The 22,941-nt window shown below is 38.9% G+C and overlaps 1 protein-coding gene across 3 annotated transcripts in view; it reads left to right on the plus strand.

Annotated features, from left to right (window-relative positions):
* The window catches only part of ABCG2 (ATP binding cassette subfamily G member 2 (Junior blood group)), a 166,817-nt gene that overhangs the window by 107,266 nt on the left and 36,610 nt on the right, over positions 1–22,941 (plus strand). For all 3 annotated transcript variants that reach the window (XM_045987993.1, XM_045987984.1, XM_045987972.1), the window contains exon 2: positions 20,511–20,732. In XM_045987993.1, the coding sequence (XP_045843949.1) occupies positions 20,530–20,732 (203 nt within the window). In that variant the 5' untranslated portion in view covers positions 20,511–20,529. The remainder of the gene's footprint in view (positions 1–20,510; positions 20,733–22,941) is intronic.

Here is a 22,941-nt window from a genome sequence, read left to right on the forward strand (position 1 = left end):
TTTACCTGCCTACTGGAGTCTTCTTCCCCTGTAGAGATCCAGAAGTGTATAATTCTAATCTCAGGCTGATTTCATGGGTGATCAGAGTTCTTTGGTAGGTAATCAGCTCACTTTAGGTATAGGTTGAAACGGCGCCTCCTTCTACTTCCCCGCCATCTTGTCTCCCACAGCATCCATTCTTGATAAAAAACCCTCAACAAAATAGGGATAGAGGAAACAAACCACAACATTATATAAAGACCATATATGAAAAACCCACAGCTAATATAATCCTTAATGAGGAAAAACTGATAGCTTTTCTTCTTTGGTCAGGAATAAGATGAGGATGTGCACTCCCACCACTGGTTTGGTTTTTTTTTTTTTTTTTTAAACATTTTATTTATTTATTTGACAAAGATCACAAGTAGGCAGAGAGGCAGGCAGAGCAAGAGAGGTAGAAGCAAGCTCCCTGCTGAGCAGAGAGCCCGATGCGGGGCTCGATCCCAGGACCCTGGGATCATGACCTGAGCCGAAGGTAGAGGCTTTAACCCACTGAGCCACCCTGGCGCCCCTCCACCACTGTTCTTTAATAGTCCTGGAAATCCTAGCTTCAGCCATCAGACCACAAAAGGAAATAAAAGGTATCCAAATCAGCAAGGAAGAAGTCAAATTTTCACTCTTTGCAGACAGCATACTCTATATAGGAAACTGAAGACTCCACCAAAAACTTGCTAGAACTGATAGACAAATTCATTGAAGTTTCAGGATACAAAATCAATATAGAGAATTCTACTCCATTTCTATACACCAGTAGTGAAGCAGCAGAAAGAAAAATCAAGGAATTGATCCCATTTACAACTGCACCAAGAACTGTAAGATACCTAGGAATAATCGTAGTCAAAGACCTAAAAGATTTGTACTTTGAATACTATAGAACACTTATGAAAGAAGTTGAAGATGACACAAAGAAATGGAAAAACATTCCATGCTCATGGATTGGAAGAAAAAATATTGCTAAAATGTCTATATTATCCCAAGCAATTTACACATTTACTGCAATCCTCTTCAAAATACCAACAACATTTGTCACAGAGCTAGAACAAACAATCCTAAAATTTGTATGGAACTACAAACACCCCAAGTAGCCAAAGCAATTCTGAAAAAGAAAAGCAAAGTTGGAGGCATTTTGATTCTGGACATCCAAGTTATATTACAAGGGGATAGTGATCAAAACAGTATGGTACTGGCACAAAAACAGACACAGAGATCCATGGAATAGAGTGGACAACCCAGAAATGGACCCATAACTATGTGGTTAGCTAATCTTTGACAAAGTAGGAGAGAATATACAATGGCAAAAAGACAGTCTTTTCAACAAATGCTGGTGGGTAAACTGGACAGCAGCATGCAGAAGAGTACAACAGGACCACTTACTTACAGCAGACACAAATAAATTCAAAATGGATGAAAGACCTAAATGTGAGACAGGAAACCATCAAAATTCTGGAGGAGAATGTAGGTGGTCACCACTTTGCATTGGCTATAGGAAATTTTCCCTAGCGTGTCTCCTGAGGCAAGGGAAACACAAGCAAAAATAAACTATTGGAACTACATCAAAATAGAAAGTTTCTGCACAGTGAAGGAAGGAGACAACAAAACTAAGAGCAGCTTTCGGAATGGGAGCATGTATTTGCAAATGACATATCTGATAAAGGGTTAGTAGCCAAAATAAATAAAGAACTCACCAAACTCAACACCCCCCCCCCCCAAATCCCACATATAATCCGGGTAAAATATGGGCAGAAGACATGAATCGATATTTTCCTGTAGAAGACATCCAGATGGCTAACAGATGCATGAAAAGAAAATTTCAAAGAGAAAGGAAAAGAGTTTTATTCAAGCCCAAGTTAGGACAGCTGCCTGGTATACGTAATCTTCACAAAGAAGATAGTGCCTTGGGGAAGAAACGTTTGGTGCAGGGTTATATATGGGTTTTACATAAAGGGAAACAAATCATGGTGATGAAGGATATTCCTTAAATGTTACAGATTCTATGTTTTTAGCATGTGCATGGCCATATGACTTTATAATCTTATGGGAATCAGGGAGGTTTGTTTTGTTTTTCTTATTTTTATGTTTGGAATACTCCTTGGTTTTTGAATGACTCAGATACACAGTGTGCGCTCTAGGCAGAAAGGGAGCCTATGCTTTGTGATTTTGCTGAGTCATTTTGACCTTGGTGGCAAATGTTAAAGTGTAGCTTCCTGGAAGCCTAAGCGCAGGGCCAGCAAACAGTAAAAGGTGAAAATTTCCTTTATCATTTCTGCCTTTAAAAAGATTTTTTTTTTTTAAAGTGAGCTCTACACCCAATGTGGGGCTTGAACTCATGACCTCAAGATCTAGAATCATATGGTCTACTGGCTAAGCCAGCCATGCACCTTACATTTCCCCCTTTGATCAATAATTTTTCCTCAGGAATCACTGATGGTCAGCTTTATGTTTTTATGTCTCTTGGTGCCAGAGTTCCTGGCTTGTCTGTCCTGGGTCCCTTAAGTCCCTTGTTGCTAGGTATGAAAAAATAATTATATATAAAATAATAATAATAATAATAAATAAAAAATAATATATATATTCCCCCCCCAGGGGTCCTTATTGCAGGGAACTTACTGTAAAGTAAATGGTGGGAAGGCTTGAAATTTATATATGTTCTCTATTAAGTCCAGTTGACAAACAGATATAGTACATGTGTTTGGCTTAGGTTGTCTGGTTTTGCATTTGGTATAGCATTTATAACCAAGATACACGGACAGTAAAAGAATTCACTGAGTACAATTTGAAGGAACCAATGCGACACATTGTCAGAGAGAGCTAGAGTGCACAGGCAGAGGCAGAGAGAGAAGCATGCTCCCCGCCGAACAAGGAACTCTTTGTGGGACTCGATCCCAGCACCCTGGGATCAAGACCTGAGCCGAAGGCAATGGCTCAACCAACTGAGCCACCCAGGTGTCCCGAAATTTATGATTATTTAGAAGGAAAAATGGAACATGTGCACTGAGGAAACACATGTGTAAAATAGATTCCCATGTTTACTTTGGGGGTGGGCAGTTAACTTCAGAACGGGGGAAAATTCTGTCCCCGACCAGGAGGTTATCTTAGGGCTCTGGGTATGCTCTGAGAGCTGGGGTAACCTGGGTGGACCCATGTCTCAGGAATGGAAGGTAGGGCCTTGTTCTTCATAGGCTGGAGCCACACCAGTTGGTTGCCCTTGAGTCGGGGCTTCTGCAGAGACAGCTAGTGAGTTTGTTAGTGGGGTCTGAAAAGACACGACAGCTGATTGGGGTAACAGTTCTCTGAAAAACAAGCTTTAAACTTAATGCTAGTTTTAACTGAATCAACCCTGTGGGGCACAGTTTCAATTCTATCTTGAACTGTGGTCATTTCTCAACCTTGGATTGGGACGATGAATTGTTTGGGTAGTTTATCTCCTCAGGTGAAGTAAATTTCTGATAAAGAGCAGTTTTGTAAATCTCAGCTGTATTATGCCTGTGTGCAGGGTTAAGCAGAAGTTTTTTGTTGTTGTTTTGTTTTGTTTTAACATATGGGTCACAGCAGCAAGAGAAATAGAAGCAACATGGACTCAGACACGCTAAATTTTTCTCTGTTGTAATTCCCCATTGTCCGTGTTTTATTTCATTTTTATGGAGCATGGGCAGAGGTCTATAACTGCTTCAGGCTGATAGAGGGCACAGTAGGGCTTTGGAATAAAAGGAGTTGACATGGTGTAGGGTGTAACTTGGTCCCTTGATTTTATGAAGGGGATATTGGAGGTAGTTGGTCATCTGAGAACTTGGATGTTTTCCTGCATTATTTGGCACTATATATAACATCATTGACTTTATCCTGAACTAATATATATTCCAAGCTATAGTAACAGTAGAGTTAAACCCAATTTTTTCATTCCCTCTAAAATTGATCTGATACCTATGGTTATCCAAGATAATGTCACTAAACCAGTCCCAGCCACCTCGGAAAAAAAGTTGGGGGGGAGGCGGGGAGTGGTGGTCAAGAGCCTGTTGTGGCCAAGTATTTCCCTGTTTGATTCTATTTATATGGGTTCTTATTTCCCAGGAGGAGCTAGTAGAGGTGTGGCCATTGGTATTGGCTGTCAGTTAGACTCTGCCTTGTTCAGCAAGCAATCAGGTAAATTACTAAGAGGCATTTCTATGGAAACCAGAGAAAAACCCAGGTTAATGGTTGGAACAACTTCGAAACCCAGTGTCTGAGTCCTGAACACTGCCAGTGAGATTTCTAGATGTCAGGCTCAAATGGTATGGGAACAAGCAGCAGCAATCTGACGGATTTTTCTGCTTTGTTGTTAGCATGTGTCTGGTGATCCTTCTGTGTGGCCCATAGAGCAACAGGCACTAAGATGGTCTATATATGTTATAGTGTATATATTTTACTGTACAAACACGGCAACTTCTTTAAAGTTTATCTCAAGTTGTCCAGCTTCAGTTTGCAAGCTTTAGGAAAAAGGGCAATTTTCATTCCTAATGATTTTAAGACTAGAAAATGGGAGAAGATTAGGAACCTTGGTTTGGAGAATCATAGCCAGATATCGGAGGAAACCAGGATCCAGCCCAGTTTCATAGGCAAACAACAAACACTCAGAGAAATTTAATCAGAACTAAATCTAACATTCCAAGGTGTGTTGTTAAAATACAATCTCAAAAGTGGTCTTCATTCCTGTCAAAGATAGCCAAATTAAGACCAATTTGTTTGTAAAGGAAGTCCAGTTTTAACAAACTTGGCCGAATTATTTACAGAAGTACAGCAAGAATAGTAATCGAACATACAGGTTCTTTTAAATACATCTGCTTTTTTGGAACTTTTATAAGGAATTTCAGATTATACCTTTAATACCTTTCAAGGCCAAGAGCTCAGCCAAGTATTTGCCATCAGATTCTACTGCAGTGTCTGTAGGTATCAGTGAGTTCCTCTCCGCTTGAGGTTCTCTGAATATCCTGAGGTTTCTTGCACCTGCCAGAACTGACATTCTTTACTACTTGGTAAGGCTGCTAGGAGGTCTGTAAGCAAGGTGTCAGGCCAACATCTCCAAGAGGCTCTGCTGGTACCATTTCAGTCAACCCTACTTCCTTAAAGCTGTCTGGTCATATCTGAGTCTATGCATGTGTCTCTCAAATGTGACATTCCAGTCAAAGCCTTGGTAATATAACCAGTGTTTCCAGTGGTGTCCTGTAACATGGAGAACAGATTCTTACTGAACTTACATAAATAACTGCCGTGAAAGCAAGACTCATCACTGAGAGTTTCTAAATTCTGGAGTTTTCAGGTAGGAAGAAAAGAGAAATGTTTTAATATGTTCACGAAGGAATATTTTACCCTGTTTTTGTAAGTCATAGGTATCTTAGGAGAAGTTTCCTTAAATCTGCAAGAGCAGAGAACCAGCAGTTTTAAACCAGAGTTATAAAAACCATAATTATTTTTTCTTAATTCATTTAGTTCCATTTAATTAATTTCAGTTTTGTCTGAGAGCAGTTTCTTTGTTAGTGCTGGAAATTTAGTTGTGTTTTGTGATCTTCAGGGTATCAGAAGCTTATATTTGTCAAAAGTCCTTTTTGTGAATCTCCTTGAAGTTGAAATACATTCGGCAAGAGTATCAGAATAATAACTGTAAATGACTAAAGACTCAAAAATGGACAGGGTTAAAGATCTGAGGAGAGCTCATTATAATGCAGTCGATAAGGAAATCTGGTTATTTTTGTGATACCTAAAATTTTAACATTTCAGTAATTAGAATTTAAAGTGATGACATTATTCTGGGGCATATTAAAGCTTTAGGAATTTCATATAATTTCTGGAACAGTTATGTAGCATTTACCGACATAATACAACCTAAGAAGGTTATCACATTTGTTTGACAGTGTTTCCATGTAACCTAACATAGCAAACAAACAATCCTAATTAGTCAAAAAAACCTTTATTTAGAATTTTAAAGTTTTGGGAAGCTTGTTGAGAATATAAAGAAATTTTAAAGCACATGCCTAAATAGGATTAGAGATCATTGCAAAACTTAAACTTTGTGATCTGTTTAACTAAAGTGGCAATAAGAGCTTCTATACAAGGTTTATCTACCTCTTAGCAATCATCAGCTCCTTTAATACTGACACATTTTAGTTTTCTCAAGTAATTAAAGACCTGATAAAAACAAAGAAACTTGGCTTTACAGGGCAAATAAAGAAAAAAAAACTTTAGGGGCGCCTGGGTGGCTCAGTGGGTTGAGCCGCTGCCTTCGGCTCGGGTCATGATCTCAGGGTCCTGGGATCGAGTCCCGCGTCGGGCTCTCTGCTCAGCGGGGAGCCTGCTTCCCTCTCTCTCTCTCTCTGCCTGCCTCTCTATCTACTTGTGATTGCTCTCTGTCAAATAAATAAATAAAATCTTTAAAAAAAAACAAACAAAAAAAAAAACTTTGTAATTTGTTATCAAGAGCACACCAACAATCCAAGAAAACCTTGTCTTTTTAACAGAGAAAAAAAACAGATTTTCATTTTATACCTGTGTACTTTTTTTTTCATTTTACATTTTTATTTCAATTCCAGTTAGTTACATTAGTGTTATATTAGTTATATTAGTCTCAGGTGTACAATATAGTGATTCAGCGCTTCCATACATCACCGAGTGCTCATCACAACAACTGAAGCCCTTAATCTCCATCACCTATTTAATCCAGGCCCACAGCCTTTTCCCCTCTGGTGACCATCAGTTTGTTCTCTATAATTAAGAATCTGTTGCTTGCTTGCTTGCTTTTTTTAGATTTTAGTTTTAAGTGCTCTCTACACCAACACAGGGCTCAAACTCACAGTCCTGAGATCAAGAGTTGCACACGCACTGACCGAGCCAGCCAGGACGCCCAAGAGTCTCTTTCTTTTTTTAAAAAAAGGAATTATTTATTTATTAGGGAGAAAGAGAGGGAGAGAGAAAGAGAGAGAGCATGAGCAGGAGCATGAGCATGAGCCGGGGAAAGGGTAGAGGAAGATAATATCCAAGCAGACTCCCTCCGAGTGCAGAGGCCGATACTGAGATGGGGGGGGGGGGGGGCGTGCTCAGTCCCATTTGCCATGATATCAGGACCTGAGCTGAAATCAAGAGTTGGACACTGAAATGGACTGAGCCACCCAGGCACCCAAGAGTCTGTTTCTTGATTTCTCTCACTTTCTCTTATTTTTTCCCCTTTGCTCATTTGTTTTATTTCTTAAATTCCACATATGAGTGAAATCATATGGTATTTGTCTTTCTCTGACTGATTTATTTTGTTTTAACATAATACTCTCTTGCTCAGTGTCATTGCAAATGGCAAGGTTTCTTTTTTTTATTGCTGAGTAATATTCCATTGTATGCATTTATCCATTCTTCAATTGATGGATACTAGGACTGCTTCCATATCTTGGCTGTTATAAATAATGTTGCGGTAAACAGAGAGGTGCATGTATCCCTTTGAATTAGTGTTTTTTTATTTGAGTAAATACCCATAGTGTGATTACTGGGTCATAGGGTAGTTGTAATTTTAACTTTTTGAGGAACCGCCATACTGTCTTCCAGAGTGGCTGCACCAGTTTACATTTCTTTCAACAGTGCACACGGGTTCCTTTTTCTCCACGTGCTCACCAACACCTGTTGTTTCTTCTGTTGTTGATTTTTAACCATTCTGACAGGTGTGAGGTGATACAGCATTGTAGTTTCGATTTGCATTTCCCTGATGGTAAATGATGATGAACATCTTTTCATATGTCTGTTGGCCATCTGTATGTCTTCTTTGGAGAAATGTCTGTTCATTTCTTCTTCCTCTTTTTTAATTGCTTTGTTTTTTTGGGTGTTGAGTTGTATCAGTTCCTTGTATATTTTGGATACCAGCTCTTTATTAGATATGTTACTTGCAGATATCTTCGCCCATTCTGTAGACTTGCCTCTACTTTTGTTGATATTTCCTTTGCTGTGCAGAAGCTTTTATTTTGATAAAGTCCCAGTAGTTTATTTTTCCTTGCCTCAGGAGACCTATCTAGAAAAATGTTGTTATGACTGATGTCGAAGAGGTTACTGTCTGTGTTCTCTGCTAGGATTTATATGGTTTCAATTCTCACATTTAGGTCTTTCATCCATTTTGATTTTTTTTTTAATTTTTTTTAAGATTTTATTTATTTATTTGAAAGAGAGAGATCATAAGTAGGCAGAGAGGCAGGCAGAGAGAGTGAGAGGGAAGCAGGCTCCCTGCCGAGCAGAGAGCCCGATGTGGGACTCGATCCCAGGACCCTGAGATCATGACCTGAGCTGAAGGCAGCGGCTTAAACCACTGAGCCACCCAGGCGCCCTTTCATCCATTTTGAATTTATTTTTGTGTCTTGTGTAAGAAAATGGTCCAGTTTCATTCTTTCACATATTACTGTTCAGTTTACCCAACAGCATTTGTTGAAGAGACTGTTTTTTTGCCATTGGATATTCTTTCCTGTTTTGTTGAAGATTAGTTGGCCATATATTTGTGGGTTCATTTCTGGGTTTTCTATGCTATGTGTCTTAATTTTGTGCCAGTATCATACTGTTTTGATTACCACAGCTTTGTAAATATAACTTGAAGTCTGAATTGTGATGCCTCCAGGTTTGCTTTTCTTTTTCAAGATTGCTTGGACTATTCAGGGTCTTTGTGGTTCTATACAAATTTTAGGATTGTTTGTTCTATTCTGTGAAAAATGCTATTGGTATTGTGATAGGGATTGTGTTAAATGTGTAGATTGATTTGGGTATAGACATTTGAACAATGTTTGTTGTTGTTTCTTAAAGATTTTTACTTATTTGACAGAGAGGGGAGGGACGCAGTGAGAAAGGGAATACAAGCATGGAGAGTGGGAGAGGGGGAAGCAGACTTCCTGCTGAGCAGGGAGCCCAATGTTGGGCTTGATCCCAGGACCCTGGGATCATGACCTGAGCCCAAGGCAGATGCTTAACTGATTGAGCCACCCAGGTGCCCAGTATTTGTTCTTCTAATCCATAAGCATGAAGCATGGAGTATCTTTCCATTTCTTTGTGTTGTCTTCAGTTTTGTTTTGGGTTTTTTTTTGGTCAGTGTTCATAGTTTTACAGTATAGGTCTTTCATCTCTTTCATTAGGTTTATTCCTAGGTATCTTATTATTTTTGGTGCAATTTTAAATGGGATTGTTTTCTTAATTTCTCTTTCTGCTGCTTCATTATTGGTGTATAGAAATGCAGCAGATTTCTGTACATTGATTTTTGTATCCTGTGACTTTACTGAATTTGTGTATCAGTTCTAGCAATTTTTTGGTGGAGTCTTTGGGTTTCCTACATAGACTATGCTGTCTGCAAATAGTGAAAGCTTAACTTCTTCCTTACCAATTTGAATGACTTTTACTTCTTCTTGCTGATTGCTGTGACTAGGACCTCCAGTACTATGTTGAATGAAAGTGGTGAGAGAACAAGACATCCTTGTTTTGTTCCTGACTTAAGGGGAGAAGCAAACTGGTATGGAAAAAGAACAACAAACAATACCTAAAACCAGCATAAGGAAGAAGATAATAAAGATGAGCACAGCAATACATGTTATAGTGAGAAAAAAAGAACAGATCAATGAAACCAGGAACTGTTTCTTTGAAAAAATTTACAAAATTGATAAACCCATAGCCAGACTTATCAAAAAAGAAAAGAGAAAGGACCCAGATAAGTAAAATCACAACTGAGAGAGGAGAAATAACAACCAACACCACAGAAATAGGAACAACTATAAGAGAATATTATGAAAAACTATAAGTCAACGAATTGGACTACCTAGGAGAAATGGATAAATTCTGATGTGAGTGCTGACCATGAATGAAATTCTTTTCCAAAGATTCCCGTTCACAAACCTTCTACAACTTTCCTTTTCTTTCAGACTTTGTTGTAAGCCTTTCCTTTTTTTTTTTTTGTTTTTGATTTTGAGAGAGAGAGAAAGCAAGAGAGGGAGAGAGAAAGCGTGAAAGTGTGAAAGTGTTGCGGGGGAGAGGCAGAGGGAAAGAGAGAGAGAATCTCAAGCAGGTTCCATGCTCAGCATGAAGCCCGTTGTGGGGCTCAATTTCAGGATCCTGTGATCCTGTGATCATGACCTGAGCCGAAATCAAGACTGCACCACCCAGGTGTCCCCCCCTCCCCTGTAAGCCTTCCTGTGTAAAATAATCAGTCTCATTTTGGGACAAAATTATTTTCTTTTCTCTCAATAAAAATATATTCCCATTCTTTACACATTTCTCCCATGTCTCCTAGTTTCCTACATACAGAGCTACTTTATCATTTCCAGCAGTCTCAATTACATTTAGCAGTTTTTTGTTTTTTTTTTTAAATATTTTATTTTTAAATAATCTCTACACCCAATGTGGGACTCAAACTCAAAACCTCGAGATGAGATCAAGAGTTGCATGCTTTACTGACTGAGCTAGCTAGGCACTCTACATTTTGAAATTTAACTTTTTTCTTTTTTTCCTTAGAGAGTGGGGCTGGGGCTGGGAGAGAAGGAGAGGAAACGAGATAATTTTAAGCAGGCTCCACACCTAGTGTGGAGCCCCACTCAGAGCTCCATCTCATGACCCTGAGATCATGACCTGAGGAGAACTCAAGAGATGGACACTTAATTGAGCCATCCAGGTGCCCTCAGAATTTTAACTCTTAGAAACCTTATTCTCCAGTGAAAGCTAAGTAGTAAATAGGTGTGAACTGTATATTACACTAGAATTCCTTAGACTGGCAACTTTATGAATACATTTCATAATTTTTAGGAATTTTTTCTTAGTGTAATTTTTAATAAAGTATAAAACATGTTTACTGGCAGACCCAAATATCTTAGTTTCTCTGTAATATATAAGACAAAAGCAAACAGACCTTATGTTTAGTATTAAATGTTTCTGTATTTTATCTTATTTGGAAAAACTTAAATATCCAATGAAGTCAACCCAATTTATCATATAAATGAGCAAAACTTCAAAGTTTTAATTTACCAGAGATTTTGAAAGCTATAAGCTTTATTTATTTAGCCTATTTGCTCTTGACAAGTGCCCATGAAAACTTCACGAGACAGACAAGTTCAACTATCATTTTAAGTTAAACACGAATTTAATAAATTCAGGTAGAATAAAGGCTGATTTTCTGCTTTATATTTGATGTCGATAACTACAAAAATGTCCATTTTAGTTAAGCCAACAACTTTGAATTAGCTCTAATTCTGAGTATGTTGCACCTGTGTCCACTCCACAGTTTGTTCCCCACTGTCAGTCTTCCCTGGGGTTCCTGCCCAGGAAATATGAAGTGAGCGGCTTAAGTTCAAGAGTTCCCTCAGGCCTCGTCATGCTGATGTGGGATTTGCTCCAGTTTGAACTTCATAAGGAGAAGGCCCAATACCTTAGGGGGCTTTGGGCCCCTCGAGAGTGAGCGTGGGAGGAGCAGGAGTGGATGGTGGGGGAGGTGCCGGGGACGGTCTAGGAGCCGCAGTTTCAGCGGCCCAGGCGGTGGTACCAGAGCAGGAGGAGCGGCGGAGGCAGAGGTGTTAAGGCTGCTGCCGGCAAGGCCAGAGACAGATTCCAAGTCTGGGCTCACTTGCTCTTATCTTCATCTCCTGTCTCTCACTCCTGCAGAAAGGGCTTTTTCTCTGCTTGCTTCTCAGGCCCCTGGAGGAGGGGGAGGAGCTGGCAGTGGGTTGGGCATTGGTCCTTGTGTCTGTGTCTGGCCAGGTGCTTGTAGGATTTCCAGGGTCTCTCTTCCTCCCCCATTCCTCATTATTTTGACTCTTGGGAAGGGGGTCAGGTGTCTGAAATTTTTGTCTACTCTCATCTTGTCAGACCATCAATTGGGTCCCTTCCCGTGAGGTAGTTTTATTATGGAGTAACATAAAAGCCTTGATTTTTTAATAATTTATTATAAAAATTTTTATAATTTTTTCTAATTTATGGAATTTTATCCCAGATCGATGTGAACCTGAAAAGCATTTGAGTTATTTTTACTTTTGAGTTTTAGAATGCCCGTTTCTACAAGCTCTTGCCTTTAAACTTCATGAGATAGAGCTCCTTCACAAATTAATTCTAGCAATACCATCTGGAAGTAGAGAAAATATCTCTTTGGTAACAGATATGGATATACATACACAGAGGAGCTGCAAACAAAATTGAACCTCTGTTTCAGTAATATTTGTGGAGGGGACATGAAAGACCCACTTTCCAAGTACCCTCCTTTTATTAAAGCAAGTCTGATGGTGAAATAGCATTATACCATTTATGATCCATTAAGTAGTTATTTTCCACTGCCAGTTAGAACATGGTCAGTTTTGGCCACAGATAGCAACAGAGAAACCAAGTGAAGCTCAGAGGGAAAAATAAAACAGAACAATACAAAACAAATGAAGCCCAGAGTACCTTCTCCAGCATTGGTTCCTCCCCAAAAGCCAGGAGCTTTGCTGATTCAACCAGATGGCTTGTTAGTTCTTGGCTGCTTAGTCTTAGAGCTGGCTTTATTTAATTGTGTGCACAAGAAAACTAATCCTGACATATCCAAAGAACTGCACTTGGGATCTGAGAGTCAGGTCATCCTTAAATTTTCCCAATAGTATGTACTGGTACATGATCCACATGTATTGTACCTCTAGCCTGCCAGAGTTTTCTGTGGGGATGGTTGTTTTTCCAGGGGCTGTGCAGCTTATGAAGCATGGTTCCCCATTCCTTTTAGTTTCAGTTTTATTTCTAGAATGAGGCTTGAGTAAGAGCTAAGGATATTAAGTGTGGTGCGTCGAGAGGGTGCTGCTTGTGAGAGATACTTTCAAGACTTGTGATACACCCTCTGGTGTGTCTTGGATTCTCTCAGTGAGGTCTAAGACCATTAAGGGGGCTGGGGTCACTGGATGGTCAGTCTTTATGTGTGTGTTCTTGGATTAGCCAATGATTAATTACCTTACGAGACAGGACATTTCCTGTGGGACCCCTACAGGTCTCGAGGAATATCTCTGACACTTTCACTAGGCTTTCTGTCACCTGAAAGCCTCATTTGGCCACAAGGGGCAAATGTCCCTACTCTTCAAGGGCTGAGTGAATCAGTCTTTCATATTTCTAGCTAGAAAATTTACTCAAGCCTTATGTTAATAGTAAATCGATTAATATAATGCCAAATTAAAACAACCCACCCATCAACTCCAACCCCTCTAGATTATTCCCACCTAGAAAACATTTCCTGTAAACCTCAACAATTTGAATAAAAGTCAGGACTATCAACTCAAATTAAGGAGGTCCAGATATCAGGAGAGCTCATCTGACACATCTATGAGGTGCTGAGAGGTCAGAGGGCCATAAACCCTGCTGGTACCCAGGACCAAGTTCCAGACGACCCCCAGGTGATCTCACGAGAGTTGCTCTCCACCAGGAAATGTCAATGCAAAAGGAATAAACCTTTTAAAAAAATTTTTTTTAAAGATTTTCTTTATTTATTTGACAGACAGAGATCACAAGTAGGCAGAAAGGCAGGCAGAGAGAGAGGAAGGGAAGCAGGCTCCCCGCTGAGCAGAGAGCCCAATGTGGGGCTCGATCCCAGGACCCCGAGATCATGACCCGAGTCGAAGGCAGAGGCTTTAACCCACTGAGCCACCCAGGCGCCCAATAAACCTTTTTAAAATTTTTAAAGAGAAAGGAAAAGAGTTTTATTTGAGCCCAAGTTAGGACAGCTGCCCGGGATATATTATCTTGACAAAGAAGAGAGTACTTTGGGGAGGAAACATTCAGTGCAGGGTTATATATGTTTTCTACATAAATAGTTACAAATCATTATGTTGAAGGACATTCTAGAAAGTTCCAGACTTTATCTTGTGATTTTAGCATGTTAAGGCTGTATGACTTTAATCTTATGGAAACCAGGGAGGTTTGTTTTGTTTTTCTTATCTTTTTGTTTGGAATACTCCTTTTTGGTTATTTTTTGAACAAGCAGACATACAATATGTGCTTCAGGCAGAAAGAGAGCCTTTGCTTTGAGGTTTTGCTGAGTCATTTTGACCTTAGGGGGATATGTTTAAGCACAGATAGCTTCCCTGAGGGTCCACAAACATTAAAAGTTGGGAATTTCCTATATCACAGGCTGCTTAAATATTTGCTCAGCTTTTTAGCCTTTAGCAACTTCTTTCTGTCTGTTTTTTCTGAATTTTGCCCCACAAATTGTATGGAATTTGCCTTGATAGGAAAGGGCACAGAATGCTGGGTTTGCCTTTGTGTTCCCTGCTTTCCAGGAACTTGGCCCTGCAAGTTCTGCTTTGCTTACTCTCATCAGAGAGAACTTTTCAAATAGTTGCCCCTTGTATTTTATTTATTTTTATGGTTGTTCTTAGGAGAATGCTTGGTTTGGAACAGCTAGTCCATCATAGCCAGATAAAAAGTTCTTTGTGGATAACTCTGATTTTTTAAAAAATTAAAGTTGGGATTATCAATTATACTTCAATTAAAAAATAAAACAAAAACAACTGAAAACAAAAACGAAGTTTATGGACATTTCACATTTCAAACCTAGTTCACAAACTATTAAGTATCTCAATATAAATCTTTTATGACTTGTCTAATGGAGCATTTTTAAACTCCTTTTAAAAATTTAATACTCAGTTTTTGTTTTAAATTCTTTACCTGCTTCACTATTAGTTTGATTTTCTAGATCATTTTTATACCTAATTCTAAATCTTCGTAGAGTTTAAATATATTCACCCATTATGGAGATGATTATGTCATCCTGAACAATTTTTTTTTTTTAAGATTTTATTTATTTGACAGATAGAGATCACAAGTAGGCAGAGAGAGAGGGGGAAGCAGGCTCCTCGCTGAGCAGAGAGCCTGACGCGGGGCTGAATCCCAGGACCCTGAGATCATGACCTGAGTCGAAGGCAGAGGCCCAACCCACTGAGCCACCCAGGCACCCCTGTCCTTTCTTTTATTAATATAGCCTATCACATTAATTGATTGTGGATGTTGAACCAACCTTGCAGCCCAGGAATAAATCCCACTTGGTCGTGGTGAGTAACCTGTTGGAGCCTACTGGCTAGTATTTTGGTGAGAATTTTCGCATCTGTGTTCATCAGGGATATTGGACTGTAATTCTCCTTTTTGGTGGGGTCTTTGTCTGGTTTTCGAATCAAGGTCTCATAAAATGAGTTTGGAAGTTTTCCTTCCCTTTCTGTTTTCTGGAATAATTTCAGAATAGGTATTAATTCTTTAAATGTTTGGTAGAATATCCCTGGGAAACCATCTGGCACTGGGCTCTTGTTTGTTGGGAGATTTTGAAGCCCACTTCAATCTCCTTGCTGGTCTGGCTCTGTGCATGTTTTCTATTTCTTCCTGGTTCAGTTTTGGTAGTTTATACGTCTCTAGGAATGTATTCATTTCTTCTAGATTGTCTAATTTGTTGGTATTCTGTGCTCATAATATGTTTTTATTTTATTTTAAAATAGATTTTATCCTTTATTTTTCATTTTTTTAAAGTTTAAAAAAAATTATTTATTTGAGAGGGAGAGGCACAGCGAGAGAAGGGATAAAATCAGGGGGAGTGGGTGAAGGAGAAGCAAGCTTTCTGCTGAGCAGGGAGCATGATGCGGGGCTCAGTCTCAGAGCCCTGGGATCATGACCTGAGCCCAAGGCAGCTACTTAATGACTGAGCCACTCAGGCGCCCCCGTAATATGTTTTTATAATTGTTAGTATTTCTCCAGTGTTGGTTGTGATTGCTCCTCTTTCATTCATGATTTTATTAATTTGGGTCCTTTCTCTCTTCTTTTTGTTTACGTCCGGCCAGGGGTTTATCAATCCTACTGATTCTTTCAAAGAACCAGCTCCTAGTTTCATTGATCTGTTCTACTGTTCTTTTGGTTTCTGTTTCATTGATTTCTGCTCTAATCATTATTTCTCTTCTCCTGCTGGGTTTAATCTTTATTTGTTGTTCTTTTTCTCCAGCTACTTTAGGTGTAGGGTTAGGATGTATATTTGAGACCCTTCTTGTTTCCTGAGAAAGGCTTGTATTGCTATACACTTCCCTGTTAGGACTGTCTTTGCTGCATCCCAAAGATTTTGAACAGTTATGTTTTCATTTTCAATTGTTTCATGAATTTTTAAAAATTCTTCTTTAATTTCCTGTTTGACCGATTCATTCTTTAGTAGGATGCTCTTTAGCCTTCATGTATTTGAGTTCTTTCCAACTTTCCTCTTGTGATTGAGTTTGAGTTTTAAAACACTGTGGTCCCAAAATATGCAGGGAATGATTCCAGTCTTTTGGTATCAGTTGAGACCTGATTTGTCACCCAGAATAGGATCTATTCTGGAGAATGTTCCATGTGCACTCGAGAAGAATGTGTGTATTCTGTTGCTTTGGGATGGAATGTTCTGAATGTATCTGTGATGTCCATCTGGTCCAGTGTGTTATTTAAGGCCTTTATTTCCTTGTTGATCTTTTGCTTAAATGATATGTCTATTTCAGTGAAAGGGCTATTAAAGTCCCCTACTATTATTGTATTATTGTTGATGTATTTCTTTGATTTTGCTATTCATTGGCTTATATAATTGGCTGCTCCCATGCTAGGGGCATAAATATTTAACCCTTCTTGTTAGGTCTTCTTGTTGGATAGACCCTTTTTTTTAAAAAGTATGATATAAGTGTCCTTCCTCACATCTTATTACAGTCTTTGGTTTAAAATCTAATTTGTCTGATATAAGGATTTTCACCTCAGCTTTCTTTTGATGCCTATTCGCATGGTAAGTGGTTTTCCACCCCCTCACTTTAAATCTGGAGGTGTCTTTGGGTCTAAAATGAATTTCTTGCAGGCAGCATATTGATGGGTCTTGTTTTTTTATCCATTTTGATACGATGTGTCTTTTGATTGGGGCATTTAGCCCATTTACGTTCAGGGTAACTATTGAAAGTTATGAATTTAGTGCCATTGTATTGCTTGTAAGATGACTGTTACAGTAAATTGTCTCTGTTCCTTTCTGGTCTATGTTACTTTTAAGCTCTCTCTTTGCTTACAGGACCCCTTTCAGTATTTCTTGCAGGGCTGGTTTGGTGATTGCAAATTCTTCTAGTTTCTGTTTGTCCTAGAATCTTTTTTATCTCGCCATCTATTTTCAGTGACAGCCTAGCTGAATAAAATATTCTTGGCTGCATATCTTTCTCCTTTAGTACCCTTAATATATCATGCCAGTCCTTTCTGGCCTGCCAGGTCTCTGTGGACAGGTCTGCTGTCAATCTAATGTTTGTACTGTTGTAAGTTACAGACCTCTTGTCCCGAGCTACTCTCAGGATTTTCTTTTTGTCTCTGAGATTTGTAAATTTTATTATTATATGTTGGGGTGTTGACCTATTTTTATTGATTTTGAGGGGGGTTCTCTGTGCCTCCTTGACTTTGATGCCTGTTTCCTTCCCCAAATTAGGAAAGCTCTCTGCTATAATTTGTTCCCATATACCTTCTGCCCCTCTCTTTCTTCTTCTTCTGGGATTCCAATTATTCTAATAATGCTTAGCTCTATGGTATCACTTATCTCTCGAATTCTCTTCTTGTTATTCAGTAGTTGTTTGTCTCTCTTTTTCTCAGCTTCTTTAGTCTCCATCATTTGGTCTTCTATATGACTAATTCTCTCTTCTGTCTCATTTAGCCTGGCAGTTAGAGCTTCCATTTTTAATTACAGCTCATTAATAGCCTTTTTGATTTTGACTTGGTTAGATTTTATTTCTCCAGAAAGGGATTCTCTAGTGTCTTATATGCTTTCTTTCAGGCCCCGCTAGCATCTTCATAATCATTCTTCTGTACTCTAGTTCTGACTTACTAATGTCCATGTTGATTAGGTCCCTGGGCAGCTGTTACTACCTCTTGTTCTTTTTTTTGAGGTGAGTTTTTCTGTTTTGCCATTTTGTCCCGAGAAGAACAAATGGCTGAGGAACAAAATACTAGAAGGGTAACAATGACCCCTAAGAAATATTCACTAAAAAGATCAGGAGAGACATGAAACTAGGGGGAAAAGAAAAAAGTATATGATCAGGTTCATGAATAGAACAGAGCCATACACTAGATTTTGGTACACCTTTGGTCTATTAGAAGAAACTGCCTCCCAAAACTTTAAGAAAAGAAAAAAATATATATATATATATACACACACACAAAAATAAGGTGAAATACTATGAAGGGATGGAATATGAATGTAGAATGAAAATTTAAAAAGATTTTGAAAAAGGAATTGATAAGTTAGTTGGTTGAAAACAGAAAGGAGAAAAATTTTTAAAAAGGAGAATGTGATCGGGTGGGTGAATAGAACAGAGCTATACACTACACTTAGGATATTTTGGTCTGTTCGAAGAAACGTGAATAGAGCCGTACACTAGACTTTGGGTGTATTTTGGTCTGTTAGAAGAAACTGCCTCCCCAAATTTTAGTATATGTGCTGCCGAAGAGAGCACTGCCTCCCCAAATTTTAAAGAAAGAAGAAAAGATATATATATATATGTGTCTATATATATAGATATGTATACATATATATATGTATGTATATACATATACATATATATGTATCTGTATATCTATATTTTGACTGTATATATATAGATATAAAGATACATATGTATGTGTCTCTTTTTCTTTAGATATATAGACATATATATCTGTATATCTTTATTTTGACTATATATATAGATATGCAGATATAGATATAGATATCTATACACTCAAAAAATAAGGTTAAATACAATGAAGAGAAAATATGACACAAAAATGGAAATTAAAAAGGATTTTCTAAAATGAATTGAAAAGATAAGTTGGTTGAAAAAGGAAGGAAGAGGGCGCCTGGGTGGCTCAGTGATTTAAGCCTCTGCCTTTGGCTCAGGTCATGATCTCAGGGTCCTGGGATTGAGGCCCGCATCAGGCTCTCTGCTCAGTGGGGAGCCTGCTTCCCCCTCTCTCTCTTTGCCTGCCTCTCTGCCTACTTGTGACCTCTCTGTCTGTCAAATAAATAAATAAAATCTTAAAAAAAAAAAAGAAAAAGGAAGGAAGAAAATTTCAGAAAAAATAAATTTAAAAAAGTTAAAGTTGAAAAACTAAAGAGGCATGGGGAAAAAGCCATGAGTTCTATGTGCTATATTCCACTAGTGCTGGCATTTTGCCGTTCTCATTGATTGGTAAACTTGGTCTTGGCTGGATGTTCTTGCTGATCTTCTGGGGAGGCACCTGTTGCATTGATTCTCAAATGTCTTTGCCAAAGGCAGAATTGCACCACCCTTGTCAGGGGCTAGGCTTGGGGCCCCATTCCTCAGTGCGCCCTCTGAGAAAAGCAGTCAATCCCTCCTGTCTCCTGGGTCTCCAGCCACACTCCATGCTCACCTGGCCTGTGACCCAGCAATTCTGTCTCTGGTACATAGCCCTGTTTGGAGTCTCCAAACCCAGCAGATTGCTGTAGTGCACTCCCAGGGGGTAGCTGGGGAGTCTCCCCAGATCTGCCGCTTGTTGAGCCCCTATTTGAAGAGAACTGGCCCAGCTGTGCCGTGATCACGCTTTATAGCCACCCCGAGCTGAGAGCCCGCTCCTCAGCTCCCCCTTTGCAGTCGGCTTCTCTGCTCTGATTCCTGGGAGCTCTGTCGCACTCAGGCAACCCCAGTCTTTCTGTGACCCCAAGTGTCCTGAGACCACACTGTCCCACTGTCCCACCAAGGGTTCCAGTCCCCGACTCCTGCTTAGCTACCAAAGCAATGTCCTTCACCGGAGCAAACTTCTAAAAGTTCTGATTTTGTTCTCCTCTACTATCACTGGCCGGGAGCCAGCTGATGGAGGCTCCCTTCCCCCATGGTCTATATTCCCATGTATCTCCTTGGATTCACTTCTCCGCACATCCTACCTTGAGGGAAGTGGTCGCTTTTCTGTTCATAGAGTTGCTGCCATTCTTTTCTTTGATCTCCTGTTGAGTTCATAGGTGTTCAGAATGGTTTGAGAACTATCTAACTGAATTCCTGGGGCCGGACCAAATTAGGTCTCCTACTCGCCATCTTAGACCACCTCTGCCCCCAAAATATTTTTCTTTAAGCATGTAATTAGTGTAAAAGTGACTAATGAGGTATTTTACATTCTTTTAAAGTTTAGATCTTCATTTTTATTGTTTTTTACTTGTGATATAGTTGCCATATACCATTATATTTTTTCAGGTGTGCAAGATAACGATTTAATATTTGTATATATTGTGAAATGATCACCACAATAAGTCTAGTTAACATCCATCACACACATTCTCTTTTCTTGTGATGAGAACTTTCAAGATCTGCTGTTTTAACAGCTTTCAAATATACAATGCAGTGTTATTCTCGATAGCCACCATCCCAGGACTTATTTATTTTATAGTTGGAAATGTGTACCAAAATGGACTTGTTTTAAGTGTCCTGTTACTGGTGTTTACAGCCTCATTTATCTAGACTATCAACTTACTATTGCTTTTCCCTTTGCAGAAAGGCGGAAACTCTCCCGATGTCTTCCGAAAATGACCAAGTTTTTATCCCAATGCCACGAAGAAACACCCATGACCTCTCCAAGATGACCTCCAACAACCAGAAGACCTCTACTGAAGTAGCTGTGTTAAGTTTTCATAACATTTACTATCGAGTGAAAGTGAAGAGTGGCTTTCTTTTTGGTCGAAAAACAGTTGAGAAGGAAATACTAACAAATATCAAGTATGTGCATGAACTTGTATTAAAATAGCTTTATTGACATACGGTGAGCTTTATAGGTTTTGCTTATTGCATATAAAGGTCTTACGAACATTTGTGTACAAGTCCATACAGACATACAGACAAATGCTTTTATTTTGTGTGGATAACCTCAGAGTGAAATGGCTGGGTCACATCTTAGGCATATGGTTAACTTTAAAGGACTGCCAAACTGTTTTTAAAGTGGTTGTTCCATATCCATCGACTTTTGTTTGAGAAACCAAACAATGTGTTGTTTGGTTTTTTCTGGGTATGAGCTGGGGTTCTCTAGAAAGCGACTGGTTGTATGATTTACTAGTTCTTGGTCGTGGGGATATAATTGTCCTCTCCAAGCTCCCGTTTTCTGATCTGTGAGATGAAAGAAGTATGGCTGTACCTTACAAGCCAAATACTTTTAGGTCCTTATGCACTTTATGTCCTTTATGTTCCAGATGCTAGAGTGAGGTAGTTGAAATGACAGTATATTGTAAAAGTACTTTGGTTTTCAAATACACTTATTTCAAATGAGTGGTCTGTTTATATAGTAGTTTGTACCATGTACTTAATGCTTCTCTCCATTACACAGGCAGAGACTATTTAAATACAAGACAACTATAACTTTGCTTAAGCTGTGTAGCTGAAGTCCAAAGTGATAAGAAAAATTAGGAATTGAATCAGGTCTTGATTAGAACCAACTGACCTTTCTGAAAAGCTGACAAGTTCTTTGTGGAACATATTAATCAAGAAAATATTGGTCACTTTGATTTTGTGCTAATGAATGGAAGATAAAGGATTTGAATACACACAGGAGGAATAGATTTAAAATTCATACTATGTGAGTGTACATCTTGCTTATGTTTTAAAGCTACTAGTTTAGTAACTTGATACAACACAAGTGTTATCTGATCAGTGCTTCATAAAGTTTTATGGCCCAATGGTATGCATTTTAGCAACAGATGAGTTCATCCTAGGTTAAATGTGCATAGCTAGGTTCATAAAAACTCAGTCAAATCTTGCATTTCTTTCCGATTTTATAGTTAAAAGGACAGGAGGGATTGGTTTCCTTGCTAACTCACATTTCTGGTTTAGGCATCTCTGAGACAGGTCATCCCTGTTTTTGCTGCAGTATTTCTGATCTTTCTCCTATCTGCTGACTTCACCTAAGTAGAATTTCTGGGATGGGGAAAGATTGCTCTCATATGTGTTATTTTTTATTTGTGTTTGATAGTGCCACCACCATTCACAATAGTTACTGTATTTCAAAAAAAGCTGGTGAGAAGCTTGGTTTTTGTTTTTTCTTTTTTTTTTTTTAAGATTTTATTTATTTACTTGACAGAGAGAGATCACAAGCAGACAGAGAGGCAGGCAGAGAGAGAGAGAGGGAAGCAGGCTCGCTGCTGAGCAGAGAGCCCGATGCGGGACTCGATCCCAGGACCCTGAGATCATGACCTGAGCTGAAGGCAGCGGCTTAACCCACTGAGCCACCCAGGCGCCCGGTTTTTGTTTTTTCTGTGGACATTTTATAATCTCATTTATAGAACTGAGTAACTAGAACCTGATTTCCTCTTGTGGGGGAAGGTGTGAAGAAGATAAAACAAAATCTGACTATGAGAATTCAAAAAGGTGAGACCTTAATTCCTCATGAAAATCTTTCTGTTATACTTAGTTTGTCTCCATGCCCATCATTTGAGCTTTCCCTCATCAATACTGAAGATATATGGAAAAAAATGGTCCATTCCAGTAGATGTGTGGGTCCCCACTGGTCATCATGGAAATTCAATATACCATTTGGGAATTAGTTAAATTGATAATTTATTTTGACATAATTTTAAACTTAGACCTTGTACTTTTCACCCCTATGGCTCACCTGTTAACGTTTCACTGCATTTGCTCATCACATTTAGTTTTTATATACCCATTATCATTGGTATTTTTCTAAAAGCAAGCTCCCATATGATACCATCGGTCACCTGTGCTCTTAACATAGTTGATTGACCACCACATCATGTCTCCTTTGTCTCATCCAACCTAGTATTTCTGTCTCATGCCTTAACCTTGATTACTTGGTCATGTTGGTGTCTACCAACCTTCTCCACCATAATGTTACCATTTTCCACTTTGTAATTGATAAATGCTATGAAGGGAGATAAGACATTATTCCAAAACAGTATTCCTCATTAATCTTCACCCCACC

Source organism: Meles meles, chromosome 2 (assembly GCF_922984935.1).
Source record: "Meles meles chromosome 2, mMelMel3.1 paternal haplotype, whole genome shotgun sequence".
In the NCBI taxonomy this organism is placed as follows: domain Eukaryota; kingdom Metazoa; phylum Chordata; class Mammalia; order Carnivora; family Mustelidae; genus Meles; species Meles meles.